At 42.8% G+C, this 19,911-nt stretch overlaps 1 protein-coding gene across 1 annotated transcript in view; it reads right to left on the bottom strand.

Moving 5' to 3' along the window:
* The window catches only part of CFAP97D2 (CFAP97 domain containing 2), an 81,320-nt gene that overhangs the window by 18,339 nt on the left and 43,070 nt on the right, over positions 1–19,911 (bottom strand). The window contains exon 3 of the mRNA XM_063953394.1: positions 12,874–12,992. Within this exon, the coding sequence (XP_063809464.1) occupies positions 12,874–12,992 (119 nt within the window). The remainder of the gene's footprint in view (positions 1–12,873; positions 12,993–19,911) is intronic.

Genomic DNA, 19,911 nt, shown 5'->3' with positions numbered 1-19,911 from the left:
CTCTTTAGAGATAGATGTACTCTCAACGACTTCTGGCAAGATGAGCAAGATTTTAGTCAGAAGGTTTTGCAGTTGCTTTAAGGATTGCTGCAAAACTTCTAGTCGCTCAGGTCTCAAAGCACTGAAAGCAGAGTTCAGGGCTGAGAGAGATGCCTGCAGGGCTTGCATAGTAAACATAGGAGGATTTAAAACTAGACAAGACAAGGCAAGACTAGACAAGGCAAGACTAGACAAGGCAAGACTGAATTTATTAAACTAGACAAAACAAGACTGGTTTTTTTTTTTTTAAATACCGGACTGGATTCTGCACACTGAGTTCTAGACAGGACTGGATTTCTAAACACCGGACTGGATTCAGCACACTGAATTCTAGACAGAACTGGATTCTAAACACCGGACTGGATTCTGCACACTAAGTTCTAGACAGGACTGGATTTCTAAACACCGGACTGGATTCAGCACACTGAATTCTAGACAGGACTGGATTCTAAACACCGGACTGGATTCTGTACACTAAGTTCTAGACAGTACTGGATTTCTAAACACCGGACTGGATTCAGCACACTGAATTCTAGACAGGACTGGATTCAAAACACCGGACTGGATTCTAGACTAGACACTGGACTGGGCCAAAAAAGAAAAAGTTTTATTTCTTTTTTGTGGTATGGCTGGTGATAATGTTAGGTTCCTGGTGCTCAGAACAAGGGAGATGTTATGAAGTGAGTCCAGCGCACCAGGACGTAATACTGGATTTGGTGAAATGGAACGGGAATAGCCCCTGGCACCCTACCTCCGTTGTTTTACCCGTGTTGTCAATTCATGCTTGCAGGACTATGGTTTCTTGGGCCCATGGAAGCCGCGTTTGAAGGGCGGATTAGGTCTGCCCAACTCCGATGCCCCCTCAGGTCTTAAAGAGAGACAAAGCGTGAACTGAGACAGGGTAATAACAAGGGGCCCTCTATCTGAAACAAAGCCAGGGGCTACTAACTAGCCTAAAACTAAATGTATGTGCGGCTTGCCGCCAAAGGAAAAGAACAACAAAGGAAATGCTGACCACACGCCGACACAATACTTTTGTGTACCGGCGGTGACAGCATAAGCAGAACCCTCTGCAAAACACCAGTGACAGATACAACCAAGGAATACAGCGGCCTAGGCCGACGGACGCGGCAAAGCCGCTACTCACGGAACCGGTACAAATACTGGCAAACGGACAGGAACCCCCAATGCTGCCGACACAGACTCTCAGAACTGGAGGACAGGCAGAATCCCAAACGACAGACCGGTGGACACCAAGAAGCTAGAAACTCGACCAGGCATAGGCAAAGCCACAGGACTTCAGGACAGGAATGCTTCACGGCAGGACACGGGAACTGACACAGGAATCGACACAGGAAGCAGCTAGTCAGACACTGCTAGACAGGAGCTCAGGAATTGGCAGGAACAAGCTCAGAACTCAAACACTCTGGAAGACTGGAAACCTAGAAATATCACCAGCGTCTGTGAATTGCACTCAGCCAGCATATAACAGAGAGGCCTAATTAATTATGTCATGCAGCTGCCCTGTTGCATGACTCCAAACTGACAAGATGCAATTAGCAGCCAGGTGAGGCTGAACATATGGGAACAAGCTGCAATTACACAGACTCACCACCGGCAGCAAACAAGAGTATTCTTAAACACAGCAACGGGAAATCCTGGCCTGCAAGACAACTAATAAACATAAAATAGGAATGAACCACTACCTGTGGTTCATAACAGTATCCTCTCCTTAAGGGTGAGATCCGAGCACCCCATGACACCCACGGGGAACATAAACAGAAGTATAACATAAAATACATAACCAAAATGCAAAAATGGAAATGAGCCACAGCCGTGGCTCATAACATTACCCCCCCCCTTGAGGAGGGGTCAAAGGACCCCAAAATTCAGACTTTCCAAAACAAGGTATACATTAAACCTGGCACTGGAATAAACATACAAAGACAAGAAACAGAAACAAGCTGTGGCAACAGCTTGTAACACCTACTGTGTTTGACAAAAACAAACATTCTGTGGACTCTTGGTCTTAATTTTCCAATTCTTTATACTGTGTGAATGTGGCTGCGTCCTGTTAAATAAACTAATAAAAAAAAAATCACTCAGCTACGTGAACATTGGCATTGCATCTGGTTTGCATATGGCAATGAATCAGGTCCTTAATCTGTTTCAACAAAGTTAAGCAAACTATAGGTCAGACTGCCAAATTCTGGGAATATAGGGAATATAAAAACAGATCAGTATGAGTACCCAAAATACCACCTCTTTAAATTCCTGCTCACCCACGCATCCTCTGTCGCAATATAATAAACTTTAATAACTTGCGGTTCTATCTAACAGAACCAGCAGAGCCCGGGAAGCATGACTTTCAAGTAACTGCAGCTTTAAATTTATTTGATAGGCTATGTAACTGGAATAATGTATATAAGGGGGCAATTCAATTATGTGTGATGCTGAGCCGTGATGTGCGGATTTGCACATTACTTTTTACCATGGTAGCCAATTTTCTTGCACATGTTTATGTGGTGCAAATCAAAATCACCAATGTTGGTGGTCATGATGTGCCATTCTGGAACACACTTTCTGGTCATTGCGCAGATTAGAATTACCACCAAAAAAGGTTTGTTCTGAAAGTGTTCACCAAACAGATCATGTTTGGACAGATTTGTGGATGACCAAACTGGACAAATGGAAAAGTTCTGTATAATTTTTATTAATTTCACGGTATTTTAATTTTATTGCAAACTACTTTGGAGAATATAGATAACGTTTTGCGCTTACAAAATTGATAAAGCCTAATATTTATCTTACTTAAAACCCTCTAAAAGGTGAAAGAACACAGTACGCTATTGGCGTATGGTATACCGTAAGGGTACGCACGTTGCGTAACAATCGCTTAGCCGTAGTCGAGACGCTCGAGCGTCACGTTCGCTCATGGCCAAGAGATCACAGGCAGGCACGCTATAGGCTGCCGACTAACGTAATGATATGCTACTAGCGTAGCGGACGCTTGGGACCACGAGGAGATCACAAGCGGCGCTGATGCTCACAATGTTAAACCTTTATAACTATACCATAAACAATGTATTTATGCAATAAACCTTGGTGCAGTGATAGGGTGTAAATGTAACACAGTGTAACCTTATTAACTTGAAAGCTGTACGAGCGTCTCCGACGCTCTGAGAATACTTAGAAATATAATAAATACACAGATACCGGTATTAGGTTCTAACACCTTATATGAACGTTCTATTTGCAAAAGAATAATACAATACAAGTCATACACTACCAAAATAACACTGACTACCTAACCAGATAACTACACATGAAATACAATAGCCGTACAATAACACTTAAGAGAAAGAGAGAGAAAGAGGAGAAGAGAGAGAGAGAGAGATATGGCTCACAATAACAATAAAGGCAATATGGTTGCGGAGAAACTTACGCTCAAGGGAAACAATCGCATGCGCCTCTGGATATCCAGCTCCCGATTATCAGTGGTGAGAACCGTTGAAGAGAATAGAGAGCTGGCCCAGATCGGCTTGTCCTTTTATACCCTACACATAATACAGTACAATGGTCCCTATATTCTTATTGTTCATTGGACACAGGAATTCGTCTTCGCATTATAACAAAAGGTCATAGGTTGATTCATACAGGTGGGCTGTGACTATTTCCAACTGCTCAGGTGGGTGGGAAACTAGGTTTCCCGCCGCATGGATAATAAAGTGCAAATAATAGCAAATGTCCATAAACTTCTTATGTCCATAACTATTCGCACGAGCGATTAATCTGCTTCAAACCAACACCGGAATATTGCTAATTAAATACTCTTCCGATGGATACTAAACACCACTGTATAACCTCTGTCTGACCCTTCGTATCAAACAAAGAGGGATCTCTTTGTCTATGAACATGCTACATTAACTAAACTTTCAGATTCTATCAAAGGGACCATAATCTACAAAATACATTATATAGATAAAATATGTTACGAACGAGTCGCCCGCTAGACGCACATAAACTTTACCGTAAATGCGCACACCGTGCGCCTGCGGGTGCACGCAACAGCGAGTATGCGCACGCACGGGAGAGCCCATGCACTCGCAGCGGGGACACGCATGAGGTGCAAATATGGCAATGTGTAGCGTGATATTTTTCTGACTTTGACAGTCCACCCTTTGGCAGTCACCAATAACTGCCACTTTCTAAAACATTTCAAAAAGAGAAAAATATATGTCATGTGTAAATACATTTCTATGATTGGGTAGGGGAGGAGAGGAGAAGGTAGGAAACGGGTATGACCTAGTGAGATAGCAGAAGCATGTGTGTATGAATCCATGTTTGGAGGGTCATGTATCATCGTGCCGTACGTGTTTTAGATCAAGCTTCGAGGTATTGCGAAGTATACATTTGAATTCCTTCTTATCCCGTGGTACGGGTCTGTGGATGGGCTGTCAAACTTTACCGAGCTCTTTTCGGCTTTTAGTTGCAACAAAATGGGGGAGCACATTTTAGTTGATGATACATGAATGGGGGGGAATATGTGAGTGCTGATATCTGTGCCTGTATTCCCTATCGACTATGTGTGTCATTACCTGAAGGTTGTAGAGATGAAGATAAAGAACACTTATGGTAAATGCATTGATAAACTATGTGAGTTTAATATACATTTGCTGATTGAGGTCTTGTCTTGTCTTGATGTACATGTTGACTGTAGTCTCTTTGTGCTTTTGCTAATAAACGCAAGCAAAGCTTTATCAATGTCCATAGACTTACAAAAAGTGTTGGGCTAGCGTAAAATTAAAAGTACTAGGGATATGGGGGTCTATGGCATAGTCCATCAGTTGTCTGTGTAAAAGGTTGTCAAATTCTTCTTTAGTCCTTCTGTTGTCTGCATACAAGGTCGTCAAATTCCTCTTCCAAGCGGGTCTTTTTACCTTGGAGAAAAACGAGAAACAGGTGAAAGAAACGGACCGTGGAATCACATTTTCATCACAACATTGTCTCTATCGTTGGGTCATAAATCACATCAGTCGTTGTTATTACAGTATCTTCACTCCTTAAACTCATCACTCGGGCGCTACGTTTACACTTTGTTAAAACCCGAACGCATCTAAATATCAGACCGACCAATATGATGACACCCAGAACACACAAAAGGAATTTCCCTACATCCATGATAATACCTTGGGTCCATTCTCCTAAACCAGAGAACCAATTTCGCGGGTTCAACCATGACACCCAACTGGTCAGCTCATTACCCACAGCGGCAAGGGTGAGATTGTGTCTCCTGCGAAATTCCCACTTTAACTGGAGAATATCGTCCATCTTTTTGTCTATGACCTCGACCGGGTCCTCGGTGCTGTTTGTGATATACGTGCAGCACTTTATTCCATACTGAGTTGCTAGGGTGACACAATACCCACCCGTCACAGCTGTGAGATAATTGAGAATCATCCTATGCTGAACCAGTTCTGTTTTATAAGCTTGGAGCTCCCTTCCAGTATACCTGAATGTGTCATCATACATTTCAGTGATATTGTCTAATAAATTTGCAAGCGCAGATATATATTTATAATTTATCACTCCTCTGGCGGTGCGAGTGATATCTAACGCGATTAGGAATTGAATCCCGGTGGATTCACTGATCAGGTCAGAGGCCGGATGCTCTGTTCTCTCTATCAGGTGCCGTTTAACGATGTGCTCGTAATGAGTGTGAGTATAAGGAGCTTGGGCACTGCGGTGAATATCCTTCATTTTAGTGTGGGATACGGTCATTACCTCAGGCAGTACTTTTCCAATATAACACAATCCTTCAGAGTTTGGGGCAAGCCACTTATACGCCTTTCTCCCGCATATGAAATATGCATCATCGGGGAGAACATATGGGACGGAGTAGGACATAACCATATTACACATTTTCCATATGAAATTTCCTAACCCTAATTCTCCCATCTGTTTAATACACGTATCAGTTTGTATGATATGTGCACAGTATCCTGGTGATACCTCTCCAACTCTCATGGTCCTACTTCCTAGGGTATACCTATATCGGAAATATTTTCCACTACCAGCTATGTGGCGTATAAGTTCTGTATCTGTTGGCATTCTATCGGCTCTGTATGAAAAGGTCATGGTTTGGTTATTCCATGACACTTCCCAATTTCCCGGCTTTCGGGGATTGGAAATGTTAAAACATACTAGGGATCTATCCACATGATATTGGTGGAGCTTCAAACTAGGTGGACTGGAGATATTAAACCTCCTGTCCACCGGCCTCCCACCACTTAGCTCAAGTACCTCCCCTATAGTTAAAGGGAAGGGCACTAATCCTGATTTGCTATGGCCTTGAGGTACTTGAGAGCATACCCAACAATCTGTCTGATTTAACACTTTACCCACTAAGGAGTGATAGTCACTCAATGGATACCGGTCCATGTGGATATTAAAACTAGATTGGCATTTCTTGATACACCCATCCTCAACTACACTGTCACAGAGCCTACAGATACAGTTCTCTTCAGCTAACAATCCTTCACAATTTCTTCTATTGTCAATGCTATCGGATCGTTTTCTGATACTCGCCTTTGCTTGTTGATTATGTTGTTCTTGGAAAACTACGCCTCCATCTCTGTCATCAGAACCCATTCCAGAACCTCTCTCGACCTCCATGGTACTCTCGCCGGAACAGACTGTTCTGGTCAACATCATGGTCAACAGGAAAATCCAGATCACTGTCTCTTGGGGCAAGTCCATCTTATAGGAGGAAATGGAGAAGAATGAGAAGGGGGAAAGAAATAATAGAGGGAGATGGGATGGGAAGTGGAGAAAAACAATAAAAGGGAACAGGGAATCGACAACTGCCTCCGATCTTATTATTCTCAATGCTCAGGTGCCGTCTCAGTCCTTGTGTTAGACAGTGTCCCAGATATTTTACTTTAGGCTGGCATAATTGCAACTTGTCTTTGGAAACCTTGTGTCCTGTGTCTGAAAGATGAAACAGGAGCTGTTTAGTATCCTTCAGGGACGCTTCCAGTGAATCTGAACACAGTAGTAAATCATCCACATACTGTATCAATATTGATCCACTCTCTGGTTGGAAAGACTGTAAACAATCATGCAAAGCTTGTGAAAATATACTTGGACTGACTATGAAACCTTGTGGTAATCGAGTCCATGTGTATTGGACTCCTCTGTATGTAAATGCAAACAAATATTGGCTGTCAGGATGCAGGGGTACCGAAAAGAAGGCGGAGCAGAGGTCAATAACAGTGAAAAATTTCGCAGTGGGAGGGATCTGCATAAGGATGACAGCTGGATTTGGCACTACGGGGAACTGACTCTCAACTATTTTGTTAATCCCCCTTAGATCCTGTACTAGCCTGTAACCCCTCCCCCCACTCTTTTTCACAGGGAAGATGGGACTATTGGCAGTGCTGGATGTTCTTACCAGAATGCCCTGTTGTAGCAAGCGCTCTATTACGGGGTATACTCCTAATTCCACCTCTGGCTTCAAAGGGTATTGTGGGATTTTTGGAGCTATCCTACCATATTTTACTTGCACAACTACTGGAGCTACGTTTGCCATTAATCCAGTGTCTTGTCCATCTTTAGTCCACAGTGACTCTGGTATTTGGGATGTCATTTCTTCTACCTGGGATGGATTCCTATTTAATATAACAGTGTGGGACATTAATTTTGATGGGGAGTCTAACATGTCTCGCACTTCCTGAGCGTGATTCTCAGGTATGTCTAAGAATACACCTTCAGGAGTACAATAAATGACGCACCCCATTTTACACAATAAATCTCTTCCCAGGAGATTAGTCGGTGCCGATGCTGCCAGCAAGAAGGAATGCTTGGTATGCAAAGGCCCTATTGTAATCTCTGCTGGTTTGCTAACAGGGTAGTGCTGGACTACTCCCGTTACTCCCATGGCTGGAATTGTCTTACCAGTGGTTCTCATGCCCACTGTCGAATTTATCACTGATTTGGCCGCCCCCGTATCTACAAGGAAGTTTAATGATTTACCAGCTACATCGATTGTGACCTCGGGTTCACTTCCAAGGCTTGCAATCAATTTCACTGGCTGCAGATTACAGGTATGGCCCTATTGGGTATGGTGACCTCCCTGAATCGCGCTGGCAGCAACTACTTGAGAAGGGGGTAAATGGGAACTACCAGAGACTTGCCAGTCTCTTTTTGGGGGATACCTTTTTGTTTCCCCTGCATGTGGCTCATGACTCCGTCTCTGCGGTCCCTGATCCCAATTTCGTGTGTCATGTCGTTGTCTAGGGGGTTGATATGATTTTTGTGTGTTTTTCACTCTACAGTCTCGTGCAAAATGTCCCTCTTTATGACAGGAATAACAAGTTACCACATTTGACTTACCCACAGGGTTTGGAGATTTATACAAAGGTTGCCTTGTGGTCAGGGCCTGTATACTTACTGCCATTAACTTATCACTTTGTGACTCTCTGTGTCTGGTGATATTGCGATCATGATCAACAGCGGCCTCTCTCAAAGTAGCCACCGACAGACCTCGCCAACATGGTTGCGTGCTCTGTACTCTTGTCTTTAATGCTTCTTTTAAACCATCCATTAGCACAGATACTGCTACTTCTCTATGATTTACATTTGTCTTAATGTCTTCAATGCCTGTGTATTTAGCCATTTCTAGTAGTGAAATACTCAGCAGCTGTTTCTGACTCTTTTTGTTTAATGGAGAAAATTTTGTTCCATTTAACTACAGCTGGAAAATACTCTTTTAACTGTAAATTTATCCTCTTTACATTATCTTGGTTGTACACATCCGTAAGGGGTACATCTTCATCTAATTTACAGTCAGCTAGAAATTGTGCTGAGTCGACATTAGAGGGTAAACATGCCCTCAGCAATATCTGCCAGTCTTTGTTATTGGGCTCTACCGTATTCCCTAGGTCTCTAATGTATTTCTGGCTAGCAACTAGATCTTTTCTAGGGTCAGGGAATTCAGACACTATTGCTCTTAATTCCATTCGGGAAAATGGGCAGTGCATGGCAATGTTTCTGACAGGAGTGACTCCTGAAGTGTCCGTTTTCCCATTTGGCACTGATATTACCCTAACGGGATTAAGTTTAATAACATCATTCTGAGTAGATTCTACAGCTTGTGGTGAAATGGTTTCAGCATAGTGTATGGTGCCGTACTTATCCGTTGATACGACCTCACCTGTCCCTCCACTAGGGGCCTTTGATACTAATCTCGGGGGTTGGGACGTGCCTACTGCTGTTTCTGATATGGTGGCTGCTAGAGAGAGCGCCGATATTGTTGCCGATTCGTCCTCTTGATCACACTCCTGGGGAAAGTTTAAAACAGGGTACAACTTGCACGGGTTAATACTTGCATTACTCATCTTATTCATATTATCCTTAACATTTATACAGTTACTAAGTGCCTGTTTATTACACATTAGTGCGTCATTCTCCGCAACCAACTTCTCTCCCGTTATGTAAGGTGGCGGTGGTGCCGTAGCTATCAGTTTCCTGATAGGGTTAGATCCCGCCGCCTGAGCCAATCCTCTCTGTATTTCACCCTCCTGTTGCCATAACTGTAGATAATCATAATGTTTGATCCGTCTCTTTGCTGATTTAATGAGACATATCCTTCTCCTTAGATTTAGTAACACATCTGGGCTAAAGCTGCCTACTCTTGGGAACTTCTCCCCGTCATGTACAGTCATTCTTTCCCATACATCACATAAAACCTCTGTGTGTGAACCGTATTTTTCACACATTACATACCTTGCCGACCCGATTGGTCGGTTTACTGAATCAACCCGAACCGAGGTTGATCGCCCCCTACCTGAACGACTGGCCCCCATAACTTGCAGGTATTGCTTTCACTACCTCTGACCTTCAATCAGGGTCTTCAGCGAACCCTTACAAAAACCAAGATGTCCGGGGCAGGCCGACGGTGGCGGTTTACAGAGTACCCCACTCACTCCTCGCCCACGTTGGCCAGTACCGCAATCACTGTATCCAGAGCTGTTGTACCCAACCTAGGGCCCCTATGAACCTTTACTTACTGGGGCGTGTTGGACCTACCAGTCCCCAGCAAGTATCGGTTGTTGGATAGTCCCTGAGTGACCAGCGAACCTCCCTTAAAATAAAAAAAATTTCACAAATCACGTTAAAATGTACAAATAGCGTTTATGACCCCTCTAGCGTACGCAAATGGTACTGGGTCAAATTACTAACTAATGCACACAATTACGTGCGGTACAATCGTTCGGCACATAAGCAACTAATCTTATGTGCGGAGCGACCAGTGGAATCGAATATTGCGGCTGCGAATTCCTTCAGCCAGAGCTTTAATGGCCTATATGGGTTCTGCACCAACCCCCTGGGTTGTGCTCCTTTCTCTATAGTGGACTTCTTAGTCTGCTGTACCTGGACCTCCTGGTCTGTTCCGGACCTCCTGGTCTGTGCTACAGTAGACCTCCTGGTCTACTATACTCTAATGCTCAAATTTATGTTTAACAAGGGATGCCTCCCCAGCCACCATGCACGTCACTTACATGTATGTTCCTCACGAGAACTCGATTTCTTGTGGTTCAATCCAAAAATTGTAAAAACATATATATACAAACACTCACTCACCACATGTACACTTTACTTTTGTTTCTATTTCTGCGCAGAAATTTCTTTCCTTTAGACCAGATGAGTCGTAAATTTAGAGAAGGATCTATTAGTTTAAATTTCGGACACTAAAATTGACTTGCGCTATTTATTGCGTTGCCACCTTTTTGCCTGTTAAAATAATACTATAGTGTGATTTGAGTTACGTGGGCGTACCCAGACGCTCCGTTGCGTAATATACGCTGTGTGCGTCGGCCTTTACGTTGCGTACACTAGTCTAACCCTTTTGTTAGAAACACGTGTATGCCAGCCAGATATGTCCACAGAAATACAATTAACACGTTTATCAATGTAGATGGTCTTCAATCATCTACCGAGCACCACCCAGGTCTTTCCTTGTATCTTAGGCAAAGCTGTGTGCGTGCTTTACAAATTACCCCTTAATGTATTACTTTTACTCTTTAACTTCTAATAGCAACAAATCTTTCTTAGCACATTATCAATTGTGAAATGGCAAACAGGAGAGTGATATGTGAAAATACACGAATGAAAAGAAATGCAGATATATGCGTGCGTACGCAAGACAGAAATAAACAGTTTTAAAAGACACTAGCGTGTTGTTCTTACCTCCGGTTCCGGATTCCTTCAGCACCCTTTACTAAGCGAAGCAGACGCTTATCCAGTCAGCACTACGAGGAATATGACCTCCCGCCCTTTGCTGATGGATAATGTCTGCTGAAATTACCTAGTGCAGATATGTGAAGGACGGACGAGCCCCCAATTGATAAAGCCTAATATTTATCTTACTTAAAACCCTCTAAAAGGTGAAAGAACACAGTACGCTATTGGCGTATGGTATACCGTAAGGGTACGCACGTTGCGTAACAATCGCTTAGCCGTAGTCGAGACGCTTGAGCGTCATGTTCGCTCACGGCCAAGAGATCACAGGCAGGCACGCTATAGGCTGCCGACTAACGTAATGATATGCTACTAGCGTAGCGGACGCTTGGGACCACGAGGAGATTACAAGCGGCGCTGATGCTCACAATGTTAAACCTTTATAACTATACCATAAACAATGTATTTATGCAATAAACCTTGGTGCAGTGATAGGGTGTAAATGTAACACAGTGTAACCTTATTAACTTGAAAGCTGTACGAGCGTCTCCGACGCTCTGAGAATACTTAGAAATATAATAAATACACAGATACCGGTATTAGGTTCTAACACCTTATATGAACGTTCTATTTGCAAAAGAATAATACAATACAAGTCATACACTACAAAATAACATTGACTACCTAACCAGATAACTACACATGAAATACAATAGCCGTACAATAACACTTAAGAGAAAGAGAGAGAAAGAGGAGAAGAGAGAGAGATATGGCTCACAATAACAATAAAGGCAATATGGTTGCGGAGAAACTTACGCTCAAGGGAAACAATCGCATGCGCCTCTGGATATCCAGCTCCCGATTATCAGTGGTGAGAACCGTTGAAGAGAATAGAGAGCTGGCCCAGATCGGCTTGTCCTTTTATACCCTACACATAATACAGTACAATGGTCCCTATATTCTTATTGTTCATTGGACACAGGAATTCGTCTTCGCATTATAACAAAAGGTCATAGGTTGATTCATACAGGTGGGCTGTGACTATTTCCAACTGCTCAGGTGGGTGGGAAACTAGGTTTTCCGCCGCATGGATAATAAAGTGCAAATAATAGCAAATGTCCATAAACTTCTTATGTCCATAACTATTCGCACGAGCGATTAATCTGCTTCAAACCAACACCGGAATATTGCTAATTAAATACTCTTCCGATGGATACTAAACACCACTGTATAACCTCTGTCTGACCCTTCGTATCAAACAAAGAGGGATCTCTTTGTCTATGAACATGCTACATTAACTAAACTTTCAGATTCTATCAAAGGGACCATAATCTACAAAATACATTATATAGATAAAATATGTTACGAACGAGTCGCCCGCTAGACGCACATAAACTTTACCGTAAATGCGCACACCGTGCGCCTGTGGGTGCACGCAACAGCGAGTATGCGCACGCACGGGAGAGCCCATGCACTCGCAGCGGGGACACGCATGAGGTGCAAATATGGCAATGTGTAGCGTGATATTTTTCTGACTTTGACAAAATTAATTCTGTAAAATTCTTACATTTACTGTAAAACTGGAACAACTACCTTTTTCCTTCATAATTATTTTTGTTGTCAATCCTTCCTTTGGTTCTCATAATAGTTGACATTTTCTCTAGCAACAGATGGTTATCCCTTTCAATAACCGATAGACGCTCTTCTTCAAGCTGCAAACATAAAATGATAGCATTATCAAGAAATCATTCTGAAGGAACTACTACTACTAAAAGGTACAGTATGTTATTGCTGGGGATATCTTATAACTTTGTAATGGATACTTATAATCTGCATTCAGTGCCTGCTCAACCAGTGGGCTGATTAAGCTGCAGCCTAAGTGGGTAAATTTACTAAAACAGAGAATTGGTGATGTTGCCCATAGCAACCAATCAGAGGTGGCCCATCATTTCTCTATTGCTTTTAGAAAATGATAGGCATCCTCTTATTGCCATGGACAACATCACCAATTCTTTGTTTTAGAAGCTTTAGTAAATTTACCCCTAAGGCTCCAGGACTTGGGGGTCTATTCTTGAAGCAGTGCAAAGTGTGGAGAAGTGAGCCAGTGGAGAAGTTGCCCAGCAGCCAAACAGCATTGAAGTAGCATCTATATTTTGTATACTATACAATTGTACGGAGCAGCTGATTGGTTGCCATAGGCAACTTCTCTACAGGTTCACTTCTCCACTCTTTTCACTACTTCATGAATAGACCTCATGGCTGGTAGCCAGGGAATAAAATGAAGGGTAATTCATTCCATATTGGTGGCATTTGCATAGCTTAATTTAAAAAGCTTGTTAGTTATTGAGGCATCCCGAGCCAGTGTTGAGGGGAACATTTTTAAAGTCACTACCAGATGGCTGTGTCTATGTGTCCACGTAATTCACAGGGGAAACGTTATTTTATATATACTGTGCTACAGCTATATCTGGGTATCCTGAAGAAATGCATGTGATGCAGGCTTTGGTGAGATACCGGTGAGATTGGAATGCAGTCAATTTACCGACAATCAAAATCCCGACGGTCAAAATACCGAAAGCAATTGACCGACGGTCAAAATCCCAACAAGGTCAAAATACCGACGTGGTCAAAATACCGACAAGGTCAAAATACCTACATTTATAATGTCGACAGGTCAAAAAGTCGACATAAGTTTTTCATGATTTTTTCATTGAAACCAACTTTTACCATCCCAGTGGATCTGGAGGGGGAATATAATAGTGTGCCGAGCGCAGTGAGGCACCGTGCCCGAAGCATGGCGAGCGCAGCAAACCATGCGAGGGGACGCGGTACACTTATATGGTGTCCATGTTGGCCTCATACACACAAAAAACAATGAAAACTTGTGTCGGTATTTTGACCTGTCGACATTTTACATGTCGGAATTTTGTCCATGTCGGGATTTTGACCTTGTCGGGATTTTGACCGTCGGTCAATTGCTGTCGGGATTTTGATTGTAGGTATTTCATACCGATCCCGTAAGATTGTCTGAAGTTTTAAAGTAGCAATCATTTAATCACTGGCTAATATGTTTTCTATATAAAAATCTCCCCAAGATTTTTTTTTTAATCATCAAATTATGTAAATAATAGATATTAAAACCATATTCTGTAAAATTATATTACACTTTATAATTATATGCCGATTTGATAATAAAATAATACTGAAGGCTAAAAAGCTTTTATTTACATAATTTAATTATTTTAAAAAATCAACAATGGGGACATATTTGGGAAAAAAATGTTTATACAGTAAAAATAATATGTGCTTATAGGTCTTCAGGGAGCTCAGAGCATCTGATGCAACTACACCAGGCAAGGAATTAAAAGGCAAAAGCAACCATGTTTCCACTTAATAGCAGTGGGCCTAATTCATGTTTAAACTTAAATGCCATTGCAATTCTCGAAGCTACGGAGCTGCTATTGGGCCTATTTCTGAGTTGATCGCAGCAGCAAATTTGTTAGCAGTTGGGCATAACCATGTGCACTGCAGGGGGGGCAGATATAAGTCACCTGGTCCCGATGGAAATCCCCCAAGGGTTCTTATGAAGCTGCACGCTGAACTAGCAAGACCTCTATTTTTGATCTTCATGGATTCGGTTATATCGGGTATGGTTCCCAAGAACTGGCGTATAGCGGAGGTAGTGCCGATATTTAAAAAGGGGAGCAAAGCTTAACCAGGTAATTATAGACCAGTTAGTCTTACATCTATAATGGGGAAAGTATTGGAAGGTATTCTAAGGGACAGTATTCAAAAGTTCCTTGAAGCAAATAAGGTCATTAAAAGAAACCAACATGGATCTGTGAAGGACAGATCATGTCAGACCAACTTACTTGGCTTTTATGAAACAGTAAGTGCGAACCTGGATCAGGGTAAGGAGGTGGATATAATCTTTTTAGACTTTGCCAAAGCCTTCGACACTGTACCACACATGCGTCTTATCTATAAGCTACAAGAAATAGGGCTAGGGAGCACAATATGCACTTGGGTCAGTAATTGGTTAGATAATAGGGAGCAGCGCGTTGTGGTCAATGGATCATTTTCAAATTGGACTAAAGTACTAAGTGGTGTGCCACAAGGGTCTGTACTTGGACCACTTTTGTTCAACATTTTCATCAACGACCTAACAGTAGGTCTAGAGAGCATGGTGTCAATTTTCGCAGACGATACCAAATTGTGTAAGGTTATAAATACGGAGGGGGATGCTCAGTCTCTTCAGAACGACTTTACTAAACTGGAAACATGGGCAGCAAAATGGAGAATGAGATTCAACACAGACAAGTGTAAGGTAATGCACTGTGGGGTAATATTAGGGGATTATGTACTGGAAAAAGACTTAGGGGTTCACATAGATAACAAATTAAGCAGCAGTACCCAAAGTAGGAGTGCAGCAAAGAAGGCTAATAAGATATTAGCATGCATAAAACGGGAATTGATGCAAGGGACGAGAGTATTATACTCCCATTAGATAAATCACTAGTGAGGCCACATCTTGAATAATGTGTGCAATTTTGGGCACCATATTACAAAAAGGATATCCTGGAGCTAGAAAAGGTTCAGAGGCGGGCGACCAAACTAATCAAGGGCATGGAGACGCTGGAATACAAGGAAAGGCTTGATAGGCTAGGCATGTTTACACTGAAAAAGAGGAGACTAAGAGGGGACATGATCAACATCTACAAATATATAAGGGGTCAATACACAGCGCTTGGGAGGGACCTGTTTTCTAGAAGATCAGCACAGAGAACACGTGGTCACTCGCTTAGGTTAGAGGAGAGGAGTTTCCGCACATTGAGGCAAAAAGGTTTTTTCACAGTAAGGACAATACGTGTTTGGAATTCCCTGCCTGAGAGAGTAGTAATGGTGGACTCAGTCAACACCTTTAAGAATGGGTTAGATAAATTCCTATTGGATAAAGATATTCAGGGTTATGGTGCGTAGGCATGCATTATAGTTAATTTAACTAGTCATAACATAAAAATAACTAGTCCTATAATAAGACTTCATAGGAGACCACAAATAGGTTGAACTCAATGGACAATTGTCTTTTTTCAACCTTAGTTACTATGGGGGTCATTCTGAGTTGATCGCTAGCTGCCGTTGTTCGCAGCGCAGCGATCAGGCAAGAAATCAGCATTTCTGCGCATGCGTATGGGCCGCATTGCGCATGCGCTAAGTACTTTCACACAAAACTATGCAATTTTACATAAGTCCGAGCGACTCTTTTCAGTCGCTCGGCTGATCGGTGAGTGATTGACAGGAAAGGGGCGTTTCTGGGAGGTAAATGTCCGTTTTCCGGGAGTGTGCTAAAAAAACGCAGGCGTGTCAGATGAAAACGCAGGCGTGCCTGGGGAAACGGGGGAGTGGCTGGCCGAACGCAGGGCGTGTTTGTGACGTCAAAACAGGAACTAAACTGTCTGAAGTGATCGCAAGGTAGGAGTAGGTCTGGAGCTACTCAGAAACTGCATGAAAAGATTTTCGAGCAGTTCCTCTAACCTTTCAATCGCACTTCTGCTAAGCTAAGATACACTCCCAGAGGGCGGCGGCTTAGTGTTTGCACTGCTGCTAAAAGCAGCTAGCGAGCGATCAACTAGGAATGAGGGCCTATGTTACTATAACATATACAGAGAGAGTTCGATTTGGGTGTGGTGTGTTCAAACTGGAATCTAAATTGCAGTGTAAAAATAAAGCAGCCAGTATTTACCCTGCACAGAAACAAAATAACCCACCCAAATCTAACTCTCTCTGCACATGTTACATCTGCCCCCCCTGCAGTGCAAGTCACCCAGGAATGACAAGAGACACCCACTGAACTCATCGAAAGCTCAATCACAAATGCGTACACATATTAGCGGACTTTACACAATTATGGAGAACACGGAAGTCAAAGGTTGGTCTATGGCTACGCAGACAGGCCACTCAGTAGCAACTCAGATTAAATGTATTTGCACATACAATCACACAGCCATCAGCAGATACACGCCCTGAAAACGTCCATTAAACGCCTGCATTTTCCAACGACTCTCCTTAAACTCCCCTTTAACACCTCCAAACAGTGACACTCCCTGTCAATCACTCTGCGACAAAGTTCTCAGTGCAAGCGGAATCACAGCGGTACGCAAGGAAAGGAATTGTATAGTAGGCTGCGCTGTGATGCAAAGCTGCTCAGGTTGTTTGGAGGTGAGTTGTGGGGTTTTATCTTAGACCGAGCGCTATCTGTTCTGATGTTCTGTACAAAGTGTAATAACTACAAAAAGGGATGTGTAATGTGTAGCAACTAAAAAATTATAAAAATAATATAATTGAAAAAATAAAAATAATGAAAATTAATAATAATGAAAAATAATAAATAATATGAAAATGAAAGTAAAAATAAATATAAAAGTTCAAATTTAAAAAAAAATAATAAAAATAAAAATAAAAATAAAATTAAAAAATAAAATATAAAAAATAAAAATAATAAATAATAAATAAAAAAAAGTGAAATAAAAGGGGAGGGAGGGTTAGGAAGGTGGGGAGGGGGATAGTGCAATGTTTACAGCTCCTTTGTTGGAGCTTTAGTTGGAGCTTTTAGACACTTAGTTCAGGAGAGGAACAGTCTCTTAGTAGAAAGAGGAATTGCACTGATGTGAAGGTACCCGAACATCAGAACAGATAGCGCTCGGTCTAAGATAAAACCCCACAGCGGTACGCAAGCTGTGTGTGGTCAGTAGTGCGCATGACTCGCCTACCCTGAGGTTCTTCCCTGTGTCTAACAGTACTCGGTGGCGCTGGTGGTGTGACAGGGGAATGGCACGGCCACGGCTGAAAGAAGCATGGTCCCTGTTAAAGGGGGCGTGCCACAAATCATGGGGGCCTGGCCTCATGGCACGCCCCCATCTATATGTCTGCTGGATGGCCGAGCAGAGCGCCAGGAGGCCAGTCTGGCCCTGCACTGAACAAACAAGAACAGAAGAAAGAAGAGGATACTAATAAGTGGAGGAGATGTTATGTAAAAAGAGGGGTAGGAAAAATAACCAATATATAGGGTTGGGGGTGCTGCAAAATCAGAAAATATATACTGTGTGGTGGGTGCCACCGTAAATTATGTAAGTGGAGAGGGGATACAATATACAGTGGTTACAGCAGGAGGATTTTATGATAAGGTGGTTGTAACAGGAGGACTTGACATCAAAGGAATCTGTGATGAGCATACACTCTTTTACCTTTAGTAAGTGCATTTCCAACAGGGTATACTTTTTTAGGGGCGTGACCAGCAGTCCATGGGCCAAATGTAATAGGGTCTGAGTTTTGCAAATGTGCGAGTTTAACGCTAAACTTGCACATTTTTAGAACTCAGCCATTTAGAACAATGTAATAGGGTGCGAAAACGTGCAAACTTCCATGTTTCTCCCACTCCTGCAACTCGCACTGTGCAAATTCGCAACAAGATGTTTTCCTATAGAGTTTTAAACTTATATTCAAAAACTTACCAAAAACTCACCAATAAATAGACCAGCTTTTTATAGGTTAGTTTCAAAGAAGCATGCACAGATCAGTGAGACCTGTGCATACTTCTGTCTGTAAAATCAAAAAAATAGTTTAAAAGAAAAAAATAATAAATTACATGGGGTTCCCCCCTAAAAGCATAACCAGGCCGGGCTCTAAGCCGGTCCTGGTTCAAAAAATACAGGGGGAAAAATGTGTGAGGTCCCCCTGTATTTTAAGAACCATCTCAGGGCTCTTGGGCCGATCCTGGTATAAAAAAAATAAGGGAAAAAAGACGTAGGGGTCCCCCATATTTGTAAAACCAGCACCGGACTCCATTAGCGAAGAAGGTAATGCCACAACCAGGGGACGTGCTTATATTGGTCCCCGTTGCTATAGCAATAACCCCCATAACTAGTCAGCCATGATTGGTGTTTCCTGGGGGAGTGCCAGGTGTGAATCCCAGGGATATCCCCGGCATCCCCTGGGCTGTGTTTGCCGAGTTAATAATCCATTAGTTTAGCGTTGTAAAAAAATATTGTCTTTTACAGGAGGGAATACAGGTCCCAGCAAGCCTCCCCCGCATACTGGTACTTGGAGAACCACAATTACCAGCATATAGGGCATTAAGGGCCTGCTGGTTCCTATAGTCCCCTGTAAAAGAAATATTAAAAAACACAGGGGGTAATTCAGATCTGATCGCTGCTGTGCGTTTTCGCACAGCGTGCGATCAGATCCATACTGCGCATGCCTCTGAGCTGCAATGAACCGGCACGTCACACAACAGCGACAGGCAGCGGCGCCTAGCGATGAGATGGAGCGAAAAATCCGAACGCATGGGCGATTGCAAGATGATTGACAGGAATTGGACGTTTGTGGATGTCAACTGACCGTTTTCCAGGAGTGTCCAGAAAAACGAAGACGGGCTCAGACGTTTTCAGTGAGGGTGTCTGACGTCAGCTCTGGCCCCGATCAGCAGGATTCAATCGCAGTGGCTGAGTAAGTCCTGGGCTGCGCAGAGACTGCACAAACTGATTCTTGTGCAGCTCTGCTACAGAAGCGAACGTACACTTGCACAGCGCTTTTCTCCTCCCCCTGTAGGCGGCGACTATCTGATCGCAGGGC

Source organism: Pseudophryne corroboree, chromosome 2 (genome assembly GCF_028390025.1).
Source record: "Pseudophryne corroboree isolate aPseCor3 chromosome 2, aPseCor3.hap2, whole genome shotgun sequence".
Classification (NCBI taxonomy): Eukaryota; Metazoa; Chordata; class Amphibia; order Anura; family Myobatrachidae; genus Pseudophryne; species Pseudophryne corroboree.
Note: the sequence above shows the minus strand (reverse complement) of the source record. Positions and strands in the feature narration are given on the sequence as shown.